Raw genomic sequence first — 21,828 nt, 5'->3', positions numbered from 1 at the left:
CAGAGACATTTGGACAGGTACATGGATAGGATAGGTTCAGAGGGACATGGGCCAAACGCAGGCAGGTGGGAAGAGTGTAGATGGGGCATGTTGGTCAGCGTGGGCAAGTTGGGCCGAAGGGCCTGTTTTCATGCTTTATGACTGAAATAATCCAAACCCGAAAAAGGGATGTCTTGGAGGTTTCACAAGGGAGGGAGTCAGGGACGTGGAAATGTTTCCAAGCTCAGGGAGAAGCAGGCAGAGCAATAACATTCATGTAACTGAAAAAAACACTTTCACTTTGGATAGAGTGCTGCTTATCATCAGGAAGAATAGGGAGAGCACATATTTTAGCCATTGAAACGGGGTGGAAGTGCAAAGAGACCCAAAGGGACAAATAGACACATCAGAGGCAGGTACGATCATAATATTTAAGAGCCATTCGGACAAGTACATGGATAGGACAAGTTTAGAGGGACATGGACTAAGCGTGGATAGGTGGGACTAGTGTAGATGGAACATGTTAGTTGGCATGGGCATGTTGGACAAGGGGGCTGTTTAGATAGATAGATACTTTCTTGTCACATGTACCGTGAGTGTACAGTGAAATTCTTTGTTTTTTGCATACACAGTACACAAAGGGGTTGCCACAGGACGCCGACAAAGTTACAAAGGTACCCTTAAATACTGTTGGTCCCGTCTTCACGCAGCCCCCACCGTTCCCTCTTGTTCTCGCACCCCCCCCCCCCACCGTTCCCTCTTGTTTCCCCCCCCCCCCACTGTTCCCTCTTGTTCGTGGCCCCCGCCCCCCCCCCCACCGTTCCCTCTTGTTCTCGGCCCCCCCCCCACCGTTCCCTCTTGTTCTCGCACCCCCCCCCCCCACCGTTCCCTCTTGTTCTCGCCCCCCCCCCCCCACCGTTCCCTCTTGTTCTCGGCCACCCCCCACTGTTCCCTCTTGTTCTCCCCCCCCCACCGTTCCCTCTTGTTCTCGCCCCCCCCCGCCGTTCCCTCTTGTTCTCGCCCCCCCCCAACGCCGGCTCCCCTTTGTTCTCCACGACAGGGCCCGTCAACGCTGTATAACGGAGGAAACCCATGCAATCACTGAGAGCACGTACGAACAACACACAGAGGTCAAGATGAAACCTAGGCCTCTGGCGCTGTGAGGCAGTGGCTCTACCAGCTGCACCACCGTGCTGCCCCTGTAAAGCACCATTCATCGCAACCATACATTACACATTCGGCTGTCGAGTGTTGTTACCTGTTGTGGAAGGTGTGCTTGTGACAGGTGAAGCTGTGCTGGTTGAATCTGCATCGGGAGGTGAAGGGGAGCTTGGGGCTGTTGTTGCAGCTGCGACTGGAGGTGGGTCTGAGTCTGGGAAAGAGAGATCGGCTGCGCCTGGCTCTTGACCGGCAGGAGGGCCTGGAGCGTGGCCTGAGGCTGGAGCTGGAGTTGGGCATGGGGCTGCAGCTGGGTCTCCACCATGTGCTGTTGCGCCAACTGGATGGCAGCTGGGATGGGGGTCAGTGGGATGGATGTAGGCCGAGTGGGCAGCTGGGGCGGAGGCGTGTGCAAGCTGGCTGCATTCTGCACCGGCGGCCCTTTGGAAGGATCGTACTGCTGTTGGCTCTGCTTCTGGCCCGTCAGCTGTATCAGCTGAGGAGTGGGGGGCATTCCACCTGTAGAGACGTTAAACACAGAGCACACTGAGTCACTGCTGCCTGCTCCTGTCTTTGTGCATTCAGCTACATCTCAATGATAAACAAATGCGATCAGCAAATTAACCCAGTAGCAAATTCCACACACGGTACCAAGGTCTAAACCTCTCCAAGTATCAAAACTACTAGAGGCTTGATTCATTGCAGGAGGCGAGACATAATACAACCTCCTGTGCTGGGAGCTGTATTGCTTGTGACGTATATAAATGACTTGGACAATAGCGTAGATGGGTTGGTTGGCACATTTGCAGATGCCACCAAGATCGCTAGTGTTGTGGACAGTGAGGAAGGCTGTCTAAGTACACAGCAGGTACAGATGAGATTCAGAAATGGGCGGAGAAATGGCAGGAGTTTAATCCGAGCAAGTGGGAGATGTTGCACAACGGAAAGGCAACTGCAAGGGGAAAATATACAATTAATGACATAACCTTAACAGCATTGATGATCACAGTGATCTTGGGGTCCAAGTCCTTAACTCCCTAAAAGTGGCAACACAAGTAGATAGAGTGGTAACGCAGACATAGGGTATGTTTGCCTTCATCGGTCGGGGCATTGAGTATATGAGTCAGGAACTCATGATGCAGCTTTATAGGGCTTTAGTCGGGCCGCATGTGGAGTATTGCGTGCAGTTCTGGTCACCCCGCATTACAGGAGGGATGTGGAGGCTTTGGAGAGGGTGTAGAGGAGGTTGACCAGGATGCTGCCTGGATTAGGGTGCATTAGCTACGAGGAGAGGTTGGACAGACTTGGATTGTTTTCTCTGGATCAGCGGAGGTTGAGGGGAGACCTGATATGAGTACGTGAAATTATGAGAGGCATAGATAGGGTAGACAGTCAGAACCTTTTACACAGGATGAAGATATCAAATACTAGATGGCATAGCTTTAAGGTGAGAGAGGCAAAGTGTGAAGGTGATGTGCCGTGCCCAGAGGGCAGTGGGTACTGGGAATACGGTACCAGGGGTTGTGGTGGGGGCAGTGGGTACTGGGAATACGGTACCAGGGGTGGTGGTGGTGGGGGCAGTGGGTACTGGGAATACGGTACCAGGGGTGGTGGTGGTGGGGGCAGTGGGTACTGGGAATACGGTACCAGGGGTGGTGGTGGGGGAGGCAGTGGGTACTGGGAATACGGTACCAGGGGTGGTGGTGGGGGCAGTGGGTACTGGGAATACGGTACCAGGGGTGGTGGTGGGGGCAGTGGGTACTGGGAATACGGTACCAGGGGTGGTGGTGGAGGCAGTGGGTACTGGGAATACGGTACCAGGGGTGGTGGTGGGGGCAGTGGGTACTGGGAATACGGTACCAGGGGTGGTGGTGGGGGCAGTGGGTACTGGGAATACGGTACCAGGGGTGGTGGTGGGGGCAGTGGGTACTGGGAATACGGTACCAGGGGTGGTGGTGGGGGCAGTGGCATTTAACAGACTTTTGCAAAAGCATATGGATTATGTGCAGGCAGATAAGAGTTGGTCTTTTCAGGAGTTATCACAGGCAGACCATCCGCCTTCAACGCTTCAAGTTTCGATTCTTGGAATACTGCACCAGAGAATAAAAAATAGCCATTAAATTCCAAATGCAAGTATAAACTGAGTTTGAAATCCAAGTGATCTGATGCAAAAGGAACATTTCAGCATTCAATGAGAAGAGCAACTTTCTTTGGCAGAAGAATTTCAGAATTACAGAAGTCTGCAATTGCTTTCACAGCAGAGTCTTCAACTGAGATAGTGTTTTAAATAAACAGTTTACTGACACTACTGTGGGTAAAATGTCACCAAAACATATTTATCAGTTGTATTTCAGCACACTGACATTTTCTGCAAAGACTGATGATCTACTATGGAGAGAAACAGCGACCGCTGTTTCAAACTGGGAGCTTATTAGATAACAATTAAAACATCTAAACTTCCCATAGAGTTCAAATAATACAATGCAATCATTTTATCGAGTTTACCGGCACAGAAATTGACGGCAGAAGATAAATCACACATGACAAAAATCTCCCAGACTCCTTTCAATCCCAATACCAGTGTCGAAGTCAATTCCTGCCACAGGTCCATGACATAGTTGTCAGTGGTTCCAACAGATTAATGGTTAATATATCATGCAAAATAAATATAGACAATGCAATGAAGCACCTTTGTGTGCTGAGGTTGAATCCCATACAGACACAAGGAACTGCAGATGCAGGAACCTTGACCACGACAGAAAGTACTGGAGGAACTTAGCAAGTCAGGCGGCGCCTGTGGAGGGAATGGACGCACAATGTTTGAGGTCAGGACCCTTCTGCCTTTGTGCACTTTGTGCTTTGAAGCTTTTTTAGGCATCCGAGAAGACTCAGCATATCCACGAGGATTCACTTACACATTTACGGACGCACTGTTCTGAGAGGATGCAGCCCTGCCTGGATTGCCACGCTGCTCTGCTCTGCCCTCGACTGCCTGACCCTACAGAGAGTGGTGAACACAGCCCAGTCCATCACAGGCTCATCACTTCCTTCCATCCAGTCCACCTTCACACTGTGTTGCATTAGGTAGCTAGAGGTATCAACAAGGAGGCCTGCCATTCCCTGTTCTCTCTTCCACCTTCTGGGATGACGGACTTACGAACAGCATCTTCCCCTCTGCTATCACACTCCTCAACCAATCACCATCGTCTGTCCATTCCCCCCCACAGATGCTGCTTGACCGCCTAGTTCCTCCAGCACTTTGTTTATTGTTTAACGCAAAACGCAGCGCCTGATTAATGCATTAAAAAAGCTGATATCTTCTGCATCCAAACTTATACTTTTAACAGCCCAGAAAGAATGTGCCCGGGGCTCTGTCCAAATGCTGAAACAATACCAAGAAACAGAAATTGGTTCAATGTCACCATCAAAGTCGATCATCAACCTTGAGCAGCAACGGTTTAAACAGTGCCAACATTGTTATTCAGGTGAAAGTTAACTTGCAGCATTAACTCCTTGCAAGGGGAAATTTCATGAAAGGACATAGAAGGAAGATCTCCCCCCCTCCAACATTCTGCATTGGTGTACAGGTGTCCAAAGACGTACAGGTATGTAGGTTAATTGGCTGGGTAAAGGTAAAAATTGTCCCTAGTGGGTGTAGGATAGTGTTAATGTGCGGGGATCGCTGGGCGGCACGGACTTGGTGGGCCGAAAAGGCCTGTTTCCGGCTGTATATATATGATATGATATGATATAAGTACAGCGTTTACATCCTTTGCTGCAAAAGCACCAAACTTACTAGGTTTCATAATTTCTGTTACAGCGAGCTTTTGTGCAGACGGTTCGTGTTCAAATAGTTTTACAAACCCTTGTGCGCAAACAGGCCCTTGGTTTACGATATCATCCTGCAGACAGCACCCTAGCAATAAGGTGCATCCTCGCACTGAACCTTAGACGTGAATCCTGTGCTCTAGTGTCTGAAACTCACAGTATCCTTCCCTACCCCAGTGAACCATTACCGACACCCAACGATTTTCATGAAAAGAGGGGGGGAAAAATGGTGCTGACGGAAGAAAGGTGATGCAGTGAGACTTTGAACTATTTAATTACAACCAATAATTACAACCAGTATAACTAGTAAAATAAATAGCGATGAAAGAACCTTAAAATGCAATGAAGGAATATTGTAATGGCAAGTCCTACTTTATCTTTATCTATGACAGAAAACTGAAATATTATATGGTTAAAAGAGATGAGCCTTGCACAACCTGTTCTGGTCTTTTATGAATATTACCAAAAGCATTCCTCACAAATGTTTATGAACTTATACTAGGGTAAGTACAGTTTTGCCAGATTTGGGCTCAAAGGAAATGAATTCCCGGGCATCAATACAAAGTTTGAAAGTATTGCATTTTATAGTTCACTGATACTTTCAATAGAGCACCGCCCTCTTTATAATGCACCAGTTAACTGGTTGTGGAGGGAAACTGAGATGGAGAGGATTTTATGCCCTCTTGCAGGTTTCCCCCCCTCCCATTTTAAAATTGTTAGTTTGTTGAACATCACCATTACGCTTGCAATTTTACAAAAAATACTTTCTTCATATTCATCCAGATTACAGTGTAAACCTGTAGGAAAAAAACTGCAGGTGCTGGTCTAAATTGAAGGTAGACACAAAATGCTAGAGTAACTCAGCGGGTCAGGCCGCATCTCGGGACAGAAGAAGAAGAAGGGTCAGACTGAAGACCCAATTCTCTGGATGCATTCAAGAGAGAGGTAGATAGAGCTCTTAAGGATAGCGGAGTCAGGGGGTATGGGGAGAAGGCAGGAACGGGGTACTGATTGAGAATGATCAGCCATGATCACATTGAATGGTGGTGCTGGCTCGAAGGGCCTACTCCAGCATCGATTGTCTATTGTCTAAGAAGGGTCCCGAACCGAAATATCACCCATTCCTTTTCTCCCGAGATGCTGCCTGACCCGCTGAGTTACTCCGGCATTTTGTGTCTACAGTGTAAACCTGCTACAAATGAATCCCACTTAGTGACAGATAGTGGCTTTGGTGGGGGATTACGGGAACATAAAACAGATGGAAGAACAGTTTGTGAAAAATGAGACAAGACGTATGTGGAGTATGTGTGTTGGTGTCTCTTACCCTGCACTGTAGGCATGAGCTGCTGCTGCAAGGGGACAATAGTTGAAGATCCTAAAGCAGTCACAGTTGTGTGCTGGAAAACCATTCCATGCCGACCACCTTCTATCCGTGGCCTTTTATTCTGATCTGAGGTCAAAAGCAAAACACAGAGTTCGCAATATTATGCAAGAAAAAAGAAACTTACTGAAGCACTTCCCTTCTCCAAGATCACGGCAGACTGGCTCATGCATGAGACTTCCAATCTCCAGCACAATTCCTAACTGAGTCAAAGTGACAACTGAAGAATATGCACGTGGTTTAAAAACTTACGGGACTGTACAAGTCAGTGAGCATCTTACTTTCATAAGGAACTATAGGATGCCTTCAATGCCAGTCCAACAGTGCCTTAGCATGAGGGATGCAGTATATTGAAAGTATCAGCTTTTTGTGCGGTGGGTTTGACATCAAACTGTCCACTGAGTGCACTCACAATGGCACCCTGACTAGTGACAGAGACACCCTTTCACAGCAAGATTCAAGCAAGCTCTTTGGGAGCTTTCAACTTCATTAAAAAAAAACACGGGCAACTGTAGATTACTGAAAGAGCATTGTGTGAGAGACATATCATGTGTTACACATACCCTAGAACATGGGCCTTATGTTCCCCTGTCTCTACTACCTGCATACTAGTTCCCTTCTATAGACATAATTACATTAACCCCACATGTATCATGGCTACATAAGAGCAGCTATACACCCCATTTATTTTCGCTATCTTAGTTATCAAGATGGGCTAAACATTCTGGGGCTACATATAACGGTCAATGAATAGATCTGAATGAGAGCTGGATAATGACAACAGAACATCCACATGGTAAATCCACTGTGCACGGCTCGATTGTAATCATGCATTGTCAATCAGCTGACTGGTTAGCGCGCAACAAAAAGCTTTTCACTGTACCTCGGTGCACATGACAGTCAAGTGAACTACACTGGCATGCTGCAATGAAACAACGTAGATGGAACAGGGAATCAATGTACTTTGAGACCAGACACCGGTTAGACATAACAGTGGACCGCCACAGCAGACTGCGGGCTTCTGTGGCAGATGGCCATCCCTTCTTGAATCCTTGGAGATCTGACGTGGTTTCAGGCTGACGTGTATATCGTGGACTAAAGGGGTAGGAACCGTAAAGATTTAACCAGAGCTGGTTACAATCCTGGTTACAAATAATTTCAGTCACCAAGATTGGATAAAAATATATAATACATTTTTCGTTTTTTTAATTAAATGCTCAAAAAAGTTAAACGCAGGCAAATGAGACTAGCTTTGGACGGCATGGACGAGTTGGGCTGAAGGGCCTGTGCCTGTGCTGCACGAATGTTGAATTACAAATCACATAAACTTTGTCTGCGTATTTGGTCTAGTCTGTACATTGGCTGTGGAACACTTCAAACTTTGGAAGACTATTTAGTAACAACTAGCTAATTGCAAGCATTAATGCCAGCTAAAAGACATCCTTAACTCATCAATGCCTCCCCACCAAATGAAGACTGGTCATGCGGGAAATACACAAGTAGTGCTAGCTGTAATAATAACATTTTACATTTAGTTATTACTTTAATTTTTGGAGGTAAATTCAAGACATCGAGTGGAAATAGGCTCTTCTGCCCAACTTTGCTCACGCTAACCGACATGCCCCATCCACACTAGTCCTACCTGCCTGCGCTTGGTACATATCCCTCTAAACCTGTCCTATCCATGTACCAGTCCAAATATTGTAATAATACCTGCCTCAACTACCTCCTCCAGCAGCTTGTTCCATACACCCACCACCCCAGTTGGCCCTCAGGTTCCTATTAAATCTTTCCTCACCTTTAACCCACAGTGCCCTCCATAATGTTTGGGACAAAGACCCATCATTTATTTATTTGCCTCTGTACTCCACAATTTGAGATTTGTAATAGAAAAAAATCACGTGTCAGATTTTATTAAAGGCCATTTTTATACATTTTGGTTTCACCATGTAGAAATTATGTCCTCTGGTTCTTGATTCCTATACTCTGTAAAATACTCTGTGCATTTACCCTAATTATTCCTCTCATGATCTTATACACCTCTATAAAATCACCACATCCTCTGAAGAATAAAGTCTTGGCCTGCTCAACCTTTCTCTCTAGCTCAGGCCCTCGAGTCCTGGCAACATCCTTGTAAATCCCAAGTTATGGGAAGACACAGTAATTTACATTTAACACAGGCCAATCTTTTCATATTTAATTTATATATTAAGTTGTCCTCAAGGACAGAGCTGACACTTATTGAACACATAGCTGACATCATAAGAACATATTCATTCATCAGACTTCAAACCCAGGAAGTACAAAAAGAACCTCAGAACTGTTGTGAGCTTAAATAAGGCAAACAGAGAAAGATCGGTCCACATGTGGGGATATCCAGAATACATGGCATGGTGGCGCTGCTGGTAGAGCTGCTTCCTCCCAGCACCAGAGACCCAGGTTCAATCCTGACCCAATGCTGTGTGCATTGTCTTCCTGTGACCAGGTGGGTATCCTCCAGGTGTTCCGGTTTCCCCCCACATCCCAAAGACGTGCAGGTTTGTAGGTTAAGTGGCCTCGGTAAATTGCCGCTCATGTAGTGAGTGGATGCAGACGTGGGATAATATAGAACTAGTGTGAATGGGTGAACGATAGCCGACATGCACCCGGTAGGCCGAAGGGCCTCTTTCCACGTGGTTTTGCCAAATAAACTACACGTCATAAATTTAAGATAGTCATTAATAAATGGAATAGACAATAGACAATAGACAATAGGTGCAGGAGTAGGCCATTCAGCCCTTCGAGCCAGCACCGCCATTCAATGCGATCATGGCTGATCACTATCAATCAGTACCCCGTTCCTGCCTTCTCCCCATACCCCCTCACTCCGCTATCCTTAAGAGCTCTATCCAGCTCTCTCTTGAAAGCATCCAACGAACTTTTACATCAAAGCAAAGTACGTGCTTGGATGTGCACCTGAGAAATTTACTGACAGGTTAAAAAGAAAAGCACTCTTCAAGTTTTAAAAATCCTTCAATAATTAAACAAATATTTTTATATTCCTTATATCTCCCATTTTAATATCTTCCCATCTAAAGCCACCCGATCGAAAATTGACAATAAAGAATATGCTCTTCGACTCACCATTAGACCCTGGTATTTGTGAGTGGAATGATAGGCCCTTATCCCATGTGTTTAGTCAATAGCCTCCAGCCATGCTGTTACACAATTCTTGAGTTAACATGATATTTTCTTCATTTACTAACTCTTCATTTCTACTCCACAGCAAGACAGCTGTGTGAAGAGTTTCTTCATGCGCCTGACCCCAATCTCCTACATTAAACTGTTTAGTACGCTACATTAGAGCATATTTTTGAGCCCTCATTCAACCTGGCAATCTTCTTTTGTAAATAGGAACTGCAGATGCTGGTTTAAATCGAAGATAGACACAAAATGCTGGAGTATCTCAGGGGGACGGGCAGCATCTCAGGAGAGAAGGAATGGGTGACGTTTCGGGTTGTGACCATTCTTCTTCAGTCTGAAGGGTCTCGACCCGAAACGTCACCAATTCCTTCTCTCCAAAGATGCTGTCTGTCCCGCTGAGTTACTCCAGCACTTTGTCTATCTTCGATTTAAACCAGCATCTGCAGTTCCTTCCTACACTGTTTGATTTAATATTTCCTCAACAGATTTTGTGGCAGCACCGTAGCTGTTGGTTGGGCTGCTGTCTCATCTCCCCAGATTCAATCCTGATCTCAGCTGCTGTCTGGGTGGAGTTTGCACGTTCTCCCTGTGACCCCGTGGGTTTCTTCGGGGTTCTCCGATTTTCTCCTACATCCCAGGTTAATTGGCCTCTGTAAATTGCCCCTGGTGTGTAGGGAGTGAGTGGGAAAGGGGAATAACATAGAACTAGTGTGAACGGGAGACCGATGGTCAGCGTGGGCTCGTGGGCCAAAGTACCTGTTTCATGCTGCATCTTTCAAACAATCAAAGCAAAAACATTCCAATTACCCTGCTTCACATATTCTCTGTTGCTTCAAGATCCACTCTTTAGTTTGTGACTCACCAACCAATGTTTACCCCAACCTCAAAACCAGCTTGTCATAGAGTCATAGAGTGATACAGTGTGGAAACAGGCCCTTCGGCCCAACTTGCCCACACCGGCCAACATGTCCCAGTTATACTAGTCCCACCTGCCTGCGCTTGGTCCATATCCCTCCAAACTTGTCCTATCCATGTACCTAACTGCTTTCCTAAACATTGATAGTCCCAGCCTCAACTACCTCATCTGGCAGCTTGTTCCACACACCCACCACCCTTTGTGTGAAAGACTTGTACCTCATGCATCATGCAATGCAAAGGCTTATACCTCATGTATGCATGAGCTTGTACCGCATGCATGGATGAGCTTGTACCTCATGCATGCATAAGCTCGTACTGCATGCATCAGATTCACTCACAGCCTTTTGATGACCGCAGTCTGAACTTGTCAAACTGGTCACGTGCAGCTGGTGAGAAGATTGCTTGTGGGTACAGAAGCCCAGAGCTTGACATGTTTATGCCCCAGCAGGCTCCTCAGCCCAGAGCAAAATCAGTTGAAGCGCAGTCAAGCTTGGATAACCTGAATTAACAGTAGTTTTAACTCTCTAAAATTACATCTCAGAGGTAAATTAGAATAAAGGTATAATTTATCGTTTACAGTAAATGACCACTCTTCTAATAAAAATAATGAAATCATAATCTTCTCATAATGTTCTTGTGGTTTCATATCAGAAAAATAGGCAATTAATCTTTTATTTTTCTCTTAAATTAGAATAGCAATACAAGGAATCCTGTAACCAGGCAATACAAACCTAACATGGCTATTTGAAGGTCTCAACCCCACAAGTCACCCATTCCTTCTCTCCAGAGAATGCTGTCTGACCTGCTGAGTTACTCCAGCATTTTGTGTCTATCTTCGGTTTAAATCAGCATCTGCAGTTCCTTCCTACACATGGCTATTTTATTTTTTTGTTAATTGATCAGGAACAAAGTTGGAGCAAGGACCATACATCATGCTGGTGTCTTTTTAATCTAATCGAACCCAAGCACAACTAATAACTAAAACTGCAATCAAACCCGGAGAATGATGAAGTGTTTCAGGCCCCAATTTTGTGTCTATCTTCGGTTTAAACCAGCATCTGCAGTTCCTTCCTGCACATCAATCGGTTAGAATTGGTCAAAACGTTTCTTCCATGCTGACCCTCCCCATTGCAGCTTCTCAGGGTTGTGTGCTCAGCCCCCTGCCCTCTGCTCTACCCCCGGTACATCCATGACTGTATGGCCAAGAACAGTGCCAGCTCAATCTGCAAGTTCACCGGCAATACCGGCGTTATCAGCCGGATCAACAACAACGATGAGAGGAGTTCAAAGGTATCGGGAAACGCGTTATGGTGTTAGAACAATAACCTATTCCTTCATGCAGTAAGCCAAAAGAATTGATTGTTGACCGAAGGAAGCAAAGGGGTGAACACAATCCTGTCCTCATCAATGGAGGTGCTGTAGATGGTCGACAGCGTCAAGTTCCTGGGCATCCATATCATCAACAACCCAACCTTGTCCTTTCATACTGATGCGGTGATCACAAAGGCACATCAGCACATTTACTTGCTTATGCGCCTGAGAAGATTCAGCATGTCCATGAGGATTCTCTCGAACTCTTCTGATGTTGATAGGATGCATCTCAGCCTGGTATGGCAATTGCACTGTTCTTGACCACCTGAATCTGTAGAGCTGAGAGCCCAGCCTAGCCCAGCACGGGTTCGTCACCTCCTTCCTCCCAGTCCATCTTCACAGTACCTTGCTTCAGGAAGGCTGCAACTATCGTCGAAGCTTCAAAGCTCGGACGTCCAGGGTTAAGAACAGCTTCGTCCCCACGATGATCAGACTCTGAACCAAGCACCTTTCTCAAGAAGGGTCTCGACCCGAAACGTCACCCATTCCTTCTCTCCAGAGATGCTGCCTGTCCCGCTGAGTTACTCCAGCATTTTGTCTATCTTCAGTATAAACTGCATCTGCAGCTCCTTCCTGCACCCTTCAGTTAGTCAGGTTTTGCACTTTTGTTTTTTTTAGAACTACTTTAGATTAAGAGACAATCTTTGTACCATTCTGTTGCTTTGTATTCATTGTTGTATCTTTCATTGTGTATACTGTTTACTCTTGAGATTGATGCGAACATGAAAATTCATTGTCCCCCGATGTATGTGACAATGAACTAATATGAGTGTGTCGAGACATGACAAAGCTATATATAATTATCAGAGCCATCAATAAGGTCGTTTCCCCAAAGTAAAGATTTCTAAAGCTAGAGGATGTAAGATTAAAGGTGAGAGACAAGAAGTTTAAACAGACTGTTCTCACACAGAGTAGATGGTATCTGGAATGAGCTTGCAGAGGAGGTGGTGGAGGCAGGAACAGTTTGTGCGGCATGGTGGCGCAGCGGTAGAGTTGCTGCCTTACAGCGAATGCAGCGCCGGAGACTCAGGTTCGATCCTGACTACGGGCGCCGTCTGTACGGAGTTTGTACGTTCTCCCCATGACCTGCGTGGGTTTTCTCCGAGATCTTCGGTTTCCTCCCACACTCCAAAGACGTACAGGTACGTAGGTTAATTGGCTGGGCAAATGTTTTAAAAAAATTGTCCCTAGTGTGTGTAGGATAGTGTTAATGTGCGGGGGTCGTTGGGCGGCACGGACCCGGTGGGCCGAAGGGCCTGTTTTCACGCTGTATCTCTAAATCTAAAATCTAAATCTAATAACACTTGGAGAGGCATTCGAGTACGCAAGCCATAGATGGAAATAGAATCCATGTAAGACGGCATGATGGCTGTGAAAGACATGGTGGTCTGTCGTGGTTTCGGTGGTCCGGGCCTGAGATCGACCGGGAAGGCGGTGAAGGTTGTAGAGGCAGTGGATGTTGGTGCCGCTCCGCGCGGCGTCTGCCGTGCCTGTTTCTATGCTAGATAACTCCAGGGCACATACCAGTACTTACCATTATAAGGTCATACGTGATAGGAGCAGAATTAGGCCAATTGGCCCATCAAGTCCAGTACTAATCAAGAAATGTAAATGTAATTGGTAACTGTCAGCCCACAGCCAGATTTCACTTGTTTTGAGCCAGATTGCTGGTAAACATCTATCACTGTTACCAGATAGAAGGGAATTAATTTGGTTCTTCCAAACAGTTGACAAAATCAGCCTTTCCAAACTATATTCCTACAGACGAGGTATGAGCGTAAAGAACGGTTTCAGTCTCGCCCCACCCCAGTGATATTGCCCTTGGAATCCCCTTCAAGAACTGCAGATGCCAATCTCATGTTCCCACTGTTTCTTCCACAGTGCATACTTAGGTGGGTACCATCATGTGGACTACAGCAGGTAGTCACATCCAGGTTTCCTTCCAAAAGACCACTCCTCGAAATTAGTCCCCTCAAGATCTTTCAATTCTTCAAACATAATTTCTTCACATGTCTTACAGAACACGTGATTCTTGATTTTTAGTACGGGTGTCATAGGTTATGGGGAGAAGGCAGGAGAATGGGGTTGAGAGGGAAAGATAGATCAGCCATGAGTGAATGGCAGTGTAGATTCAATGGGCCGACTAATTCTGCTCCTACAACTTATGAACACAAACCAACAGCTATCATTGTCTACATACTTGGTTCAATTCATAATCACAATAAAACTACTGTACCCACCACTTTTCTGAAACTACACAAAAGAAAGACACAGAGTGCTGGAGTACCTCAGCGGGTCAGGCAGCATCTCTGGAGAAAAAGGATGGTTTTCTTACCCCTGTTTTGTTCTGCCCTTTCTTTACCTCCAATTCCCTTTGCTCTATTTTCAGTCTGAAGAAGAGTCCCAGCAAAAACGTCACCCATCCCTGTTCTGCAGAGATGCTGCTACCCGCTGAGTTACTCCAGCACTTTGAGTTTATCTTCAGTCTGGCATGAAAGCTTCAAATTTCATGCCATATATTCTGTTTTTTTCTTCCACATTGAATTGATTTGACTTTACATTTTTCTTCCCCGATACCTTTTATGATGTTTCTTACACAAAAAAACACATTTTTAAATGTTGGATTTATAAAGCAAATGTACTCGCACAAATGTGAAAATTGGTATTAGGTGGAAAAAATGCTAATGTCAAAATGATAAAATGTTAACATGCCAACTGTGAAGTTGCTTCCTCAACTAACGTGATGGGATTTCTCTGCTTTGAAAATAAGGTGATTAAAAAGCAATAACATACACAGAATCAGTCAGCGAGAGCTGGCAGAAACAGTCCAGAAAAAGCCTCATAAATGACTCAAAAAGATAATACAGGAAAGTAAGGCAGGAATTACACTAACCGCGATGCAACGAATAAACCAGGTTTATCAACAAGTAGCTGTCATCCTGTGTCTTCACTTTAGAAATAAAGCAGACCAACAATTCATTTCTGACTTCATTTTATTTCCCTATCGTTCAGTAGACATAGAGAAAACATCCACATGAACGGTAAGGCAGGCACCAGCGTACATGCAAGGTGCTCAAATTAAAATAGAAACTGCTGCATTCATCAGCAGGCCAGGCAGCTTCTGTGGAGAAACAGTTACTGTTTGAGGTCAAAACCTTTCATCAAAACTACGAAAAGTTAGAAAACAAGCATGTTTTAAGGGATATCTATATCTTGCACTAAACGTTATTCCCTTTATCATTTATCTGTACACTGTGGATGGCTCGATTGTAATCATGTATGGTCTTTCCGCTGACTGGTTAGCACGCAACAAAAGCTTTTCACTGTACCTCGGTACACGTGACAATAAACTAAACTCAAGGGAGAACTATGGAGAGAACAAAGGAAATGTTTGTGTTAGGATGGAGGGCAAGGAGACGTAATGTACAAATACTAGCAGTGTTGGCTTGTTAGTCACAGCTTATTTGTCTGGAGGAAGTCACAAGGAATAGCAGCAGAATTAGGCCATTCGGCCCATCAAGTCTACTCCGCAATTCAATCATGGCTGATCTATCTTTCCCTCCTAACCCCATTCTCCTGCCTTCTCCCCATAACCTCTGACATACATACTAATCAAGAATCTATCTATCTCTGCCTTAAAAATATCCACTGACTTGGCCTCCACAGCCGTCTGTGGCAAAGATTTAAATTCTATGTTATGCTATTGGGTAGGCTATGACTACCTTCCTCACTATTTCCAACACATCTAGCTTTCATATCATCTGTACATTTCCGTTGCGTTCCATGTCTCCAAGGTAGCTTTAATCATTAATGTACACCAAGACCAGCAGCAGCAGCAGGCCCAGGGGAACCCCATCTCTACTGCACCCCAGAGCCAGAGAATTATACAGCATGGGATCAGACTCTTCGGCCCAACCTGCCCATGCCGACCAACATGCCCCATTTGCACTAGCCCCACCTGTCTGCATTTGGCCCAATCCCTCCAAACCTTTTCTATTCATGTATCCGTCCAAATGTTTCCTAAACGTTGTGATAGTACATGCTTCACTCAACTCCCTCCTCTGGCAGTCCGTTCCATATATCCACCACTCTTTGTGTAAGAAAAAGTTGCCCCTCAGGTTCCTATTAAAATCTTTCCCCTCTCACCTTACTGACATCTTCTACTGACTACAGTCAGCAGCTTTCATGGCCCTTTCCAATGCTCTTCCTTCTCCTGCTTGTTAGAGTGAGGCCCAGTGCAAATTGGAGGAACACACATTTTGCTTGTGCAGCTTACACCCCAGCAGTATGAACATTGACTTCTCTAACTTCAAGTAACCCTTGTTTTCCCTCTCTCTCCATCCCTCCACCTTCGCAGTTCTCCGACCAGTCTTACTGTCTCCGACAACATTTTATCTCGGTTTGCTTTCAACAGATAAAAAAGCAGCTAACTCCCAGCTAACGATGATCTATTCTACATTTTCTGGGATCCTCATTCCCTTTGTCCTATTTTCACACCTTACACTTCCTTATCTATGTTTCTCCCTCTCCCCTGACGTCAGTCTGAAGAAGGGTCTCAACCCGAAACTTCACCCATTCCTTCTCTCCAGAGATGCTGCCTGTCCTGCTGAGTTACTCCGGCTTTTTGTGTCGATCTTCGGTTTAAACCAGCATCTGCAGTTCCTTCCTACACACGGCCCTGCAGCCTACTAGCTTAGGACCTCGTCACCCTGAGACAAGGGTGACTGTATATAAAAGAGGAACCAGAACTAGAATACCTCAATCTCACTGCCATGCAAGTAGATTAAGAAGAGGCCGTGGAGGAAAGCGGTTGCAACAATCCAAGAAAGAACAGGGTTTCAAAGGAATGACGCAAGAACATTAAGTAGATTGGAGGGCACCAGAACAATGCCCGAAGAAGGGTCTCGACCCAAAATGTCACCCTTTCCTTCTCTCCAGAGATGCTGCCTGTCCCACTGAATTACTCCCAGCATTTTGTGTCTATCTTCAGAATAATGCATAAATTTGTGGCGGCCTTTGAAAGCAGAATACTTGGTGGGATTCACCAAATCTTGGTCCTTTACATTTAGTTGTAAAGTTTTAGAAGTCTCTACTGCTTGACATAAAGAAAGAGTGTAAATAGTATGAAATATATGTCAAAGAAGTCTACATGCTTCAACCTGGCATCAAGCAAGACAATTCACTCCGCACGTGTTACATTGTCATACCTGTTGCACAAACTGCATGATACTCCTCCAAAACCAGGAATGGGGACGTACGTACCTGCTTGAGCCAAAGCCTGCTGCCTCTTGAAAGCTTCAATCTCCACAGTATTGGCTGTGCCTGCCACCGGGGTACCTTGATGGGTCTGCTGTGGAGGTACAAGAAAGAGCACGCGTTAGAGGTGGCGAGGCAAGGGCAGCAGCACGAGGATGCAGCAGGATTTAACCCTTCTGATGCTACAATGATTCACAGACTTGTTGGTGCCACATTGACTCCTTACCTGAAACTGTTGCTGCTGCTGTGATGAAAATGCAGCAGAAACATTAGGGGGGAGCTGTGTTGCTATGGCAACTGGCGTCCCTGTCTGGCCATCCTTTCCTGTCACCACTTTTACCTTAAATAAAAACAATGCATTCATTCACAGGTTCATCACTGAAACATTAAGTCAGAGTGGAAAAAAATGTGATTTGTATTCGAAGGATAGCCAGGAAACTTCTGAAGGGATTCCTTTCTTAATTCCTAGGAATTGCTTCACAGAATTCAGGTAAAAAATTGTTTGTAGTTATTACACGGTCAAAATAAAAATGTTTGCCAGAACTGCCTACTGTGATATCTGTAATACAAACATCAGCATGAATTATAAGGCGAAGATTTCAAACCTGAAATTACAAGACGACTAAAAATTTCAGTGAGATGGGAGTGGAAGCTTCAGTCAACTTTACTTCAGTGTCCACTACCTACTGAATAAAAATGCCTTTATGCAGCAAGACACAACCAGGAACTATATAATTAATTAACAATCCCCTCACATTAGCCTTCAAATTGGAAGTAAACCTACGACGACACAGGTCCGGAGAAGCAGTCAAATCCTGCATATCAGCTAATAATTCTGCCACAGGTAACTCTGAGAGTGGCAGTGGCGCTGCAGTAGAGTGCACCAGAAACCTAGGTTCGATCCTGACCTCGGGTGCTGTCTGTGTGGAGTTTGTACCTTCTCCCTGTGACTGCGTGGGTTTCCTCAGGGTGCTCCGGTTTCCTCTCACATTGCAAAGACGTGCAGGTTTGTAGGTTGATTGGCTTCTGTAAATTGTCCCTAGTATGTAGAATAGAACTAGTGTGTGGGTGTTCGCTGGTTGGTGTGGACTCAGTGGACCGAAGGGCCTGTTTCCAAGCTGTATCTCTAAAACTAAACTAAACTAGTAGCATCAAGTTTTAAACATGCACCCCAGTAGGTTCAGTTTAGTGTAGTTTAGAGATACAGTGCGGAAACAGGCCCTTCAGCCCACCAAGTCCGTGCCGGCCAGCAAACTCCACACACTAAGGCTACATACACTAGGGACAATTTACATTTATACTAAACCAATTAACCTACAAACATGTACGTCTTTGGAGTGTGGGAGGAAACCAAAGATCTCTGAGAAAATCCACGCAGGTCACGGGGAGAACGTACAAACTCCGTACAGACAGCACCCATAGTTGGGATCGAACCCGGGTCTCAAGCACTGTAAAGCTGCAACTCTACTGCTGCACCACCGTGCCACCTAAGGCTTACCATGAAGGACAAGAAAAACATTAGACCTTATGGGTTTTAATTCCTCAGCACTACATAAACAAGTACACGATAGACCGTAATTAACTATCAATTTATTTCATTGTGCTCTCTCTCAACTTAAGTATTGCACAAATTGTATTCAACTGCTTTTACTCCACTCAGGAGATTTATTACAACTAGGCAATTCTAATTAAGGAGATAAAATGAAATCCATTACATCACCATTAAAATGCCATAACCACCACGGGGAACGACAAAGCTGAAACGTTTGAATTTTCATCACTCAGATGTTAAGCTCAATGAAAACACCAAGCAAGTCTTGAAACACTGGTTCAATCTTACAATGCAGAAAGTAACATCTGCACTGCACATGCACCAAGCAATGCCCATCTTCCTTAACATTCAACTGCATCACTTTGTCCAAGTCTCCATCAGCCAATGCCCTGGATGGTCATTCTATCCTACTGATTACCATTTACCAGGAGAAGCGTCTATCGTCCCAAGCAGAGTATTCTGCAGTGAATACGTTATCCAACATCTCCATTCAAACATCTACAAGGTACTGGTCACAATCCTCTCCATTTAGAGTCACAGAGTCATACAGCAGGATAACAGACCCTTCAGCCAGACTTGCCCATGCCTACATGCCCCACCTGCACCAGTCCCACCTGACCAAATCTTTCTAAAAACTTTCCTCTCCATGTTCCCCTCTAAATGTCTTTGAAATGTTGTTATAGTTGCTGCCTCAACTACCTCCTCTAGCAGCTTATTCCATACACTCACCACCCTCTGTGTGAAAAGGTTACCCCTCAGATTCCTATTAAATCTTTCCCCTCTCACCCTAAACATATGTCCTCTGGTTCTTGATTCACCTACTCTGGGCATTCACCCTATCTTTTCCCCTCATACACACCTCTGTAAGGTCACCCTTCAGCCTCCTGCTCTCTAAGGAATAAAGTCCGAGCCTGCCTAACCTCTCCCTGTACCTCAGTGCAAATCTTAGCAATAAATCTTCTGTATTTTCTCTAGCTTAACAACAGCTTTCATATAACAGGGTGACAAAGACTTGGTGGCACACCAGTAGAGTTGCTGCCTTATAGCACCAGAGACCCAGGTTCGATCCTGACTACGGGTGCTGTCTGTACGGAGTTTGTACGTTCTCCCCGTGACCTGTGTGGGTTTTCTCTGAGATCTTCGGTTTCCTCCCACACTCCAAAGACGTACAAGTTTGTAGGTTAATTGGCTTGGTGTAAATGTAAATTGCCCCGAGTGTGTGCAGGACCGTGTTCTTGTGCGGGGATCGCCGGTCGGTGCAGACTCTGTGGGCCGAAGGACCTGGTTCCACGCTACATCTCTAAATTAAATTAAAAACTGAACACAATACTGCAAATGTGGCCTCACCAACATCTTGCATAACTGTAACGTCCTACGTCCCAACTTGATTAGATGAGTGCAGCCCATAAAGACTCAACACTAACAAAAAAAGCAAGCCACTTAGTTGAGATCCTGAAAACTCCACCACCACTGAGGTACCGTGAATGGAGTGCTGCATCATGCCAAGGTTTCCTCCTCAACATTGCCCAAACTTTGACCGCTAACATCTGGAAGAATGAGGTCCACAGGATCTCATGCCACAAGTTCACCTCCAAGTCACACAACACCCTAGCTTGGAAACTAACACAGTTACTTCATAGCCACAGAATCAAAGTTATGCAGCACTCTCCTTAACAAAGAATGGATCGACTGGGCTTACATTCACTGGAATTTAGCAGGATGAGAGGGGATCTTATAGAAACAAATAAAATTCTTAAACGATTGGACTGGCTAGATGCAGAAAAAATGTTCCCGATGTTGGGGGAGTCCAGAACCAGGGATCACAGTTTAAGAATAAGGGGTCGGCTATTTAGGACTGAGATGAGGAAAAACTGTTTCACCCAGAGAGTTGTGAATCTGTGGAATTCTCTGCCACAAATGGCAGTGGAGGCCAATTCACTGGATGTTTTCGAGAGTTAGATATAGCTCTTAGGGCTGACGTTGGGAAGAAAGCAGGAACGGGGTACTGATTGTGGATGATCAGCCATGATCATATTGAATGGCGGTGCTGGCTCGAAGGGCCGAATGGAATCCTGCACCTGTTTGCTATGTTTCTAAGATTTCCTCCACAACATTTCCCAAACTTTGACCTCTAACATCTGGAAGAACGAGGTCAACAGGATCTCATGCCACAAGTTCACCTCCAAGTCACACAACACCCTAGCTTGGAAACTAACACAGTTACTTCATAGCCATAGAATCAAAATCATGCAGCACTCTCCCAAATGAAACGCAAGGTTTATAACAGTTGAAGGTGTCACCTCACTATCTCCTCACAGGCAACTAGAAATGGGCAGTAAATGCTGCCGTTTACAGAAATCCCTACCTTCCTTGATAGAATAAAAGTATTTACATAAATGTCTCACTATAAAATGTTAGAATCAAATCATATCCTATCGTATATATATATTCAAACAAGAATCTGAGATATGTCTCTATGTTAAGAGACATTAATTACTATCTTAATACTTTCATCACTTTCTGTTACTTAATTTTCAAACAGCTAGCTCAATGTATCATCATAACACTGTATGTATGCAAACATATTTAAGATTAGACAGATTTACTAACGTTTGAGCCAAACATTTGCAGATGTTCAAATTTATTTGTGTCTAGACAACTCTTTCACTGATATCGTGGGACTTGATAATAGTATAATGGTTGAAAAAATTAAATGTTAATTTTGCCTAATGACAGAACAATTAAAGAAAAAGAGAAATATTTGGTCCAGAAAGTTAATGATCTTCTCTCCAATTCTTCTAACATATCACACCAGTTTCTAAACCATAGCAATAAATCATTTCCAGTATTCACTGCTCGATTTATAAATCTTGTTAATCCTATCCCATGCCTTATCCTAGAATATGTCCTATCCCCTACGTAATTTACTACCCATCAGAGAATAATATTTAATATATTTAAACTTGGAGAGATCAGAAACTTGTATGAATTAAGCGTTATAGTACAAGAAAATTTTAATAGTTTGAAATGGAATGGGTTATATTTTACTATGTATCTCTATAACTTTACCAAACATCATGGACTGGACATTTGAACTGCACTTTTACATCCTTGGTCATTAGAAACAAATTTCTCTGCATAATTGCATAAACTAATGGTTGGAGTTGCTTCTTTGAGAGTAAACTCAGTAAGTGGTTTATCT

At 44.7% G+C, this 21,828-nt stretch overlaps 1 protein-coding gene across 1 annotated transcript in view; it reads right to left on the bottom strand.

Moving 5' to 3' along the window:
- Positions 1 to 21,828, bottom strand: part of LOC144606024 (E1A-binding protein p400-like) — a 117,237-nt gene that overhangs the window by 79,718 nt on the left and 15,691 nt on the right. The window contains 4 exon segments of the mRNA XM_078421787.1: positions 1,238 to 1,656; positions 6,290 to 6,415; positions 17,081 to 17,168; positions 17,301 to 17,414. Of these exon segments, the coding sequence (XP_078277913.1) occupies positions 1,238 to 1,656; positions 6,290 to 6,415; positions 17,081 to 17,168; positions 17,301 to 17,414 (747 nt within the window).

Source organism: Rhinoraja longicauda, chromosome 25 (genome assembly GCF_053455715.1).
Source record: "Rhinoraja longicauda isolate Sanriku21f chromosome 25, sRhiLon1.1, whole genome shotgun sequence".
Classification (NCBI taxonomy): Eukaryota; Metazoa; Chordata; class Chondrichthyes; order Rajiformes; family Arhynchobatidae; genus Rhinoraja; species Rhinoraja longicauda.
The sequence above is the reverse complement of the archived record's forward strand: the minus strand, read 5'-3'. Positions and strand labels throughout refer to the sequence as shown.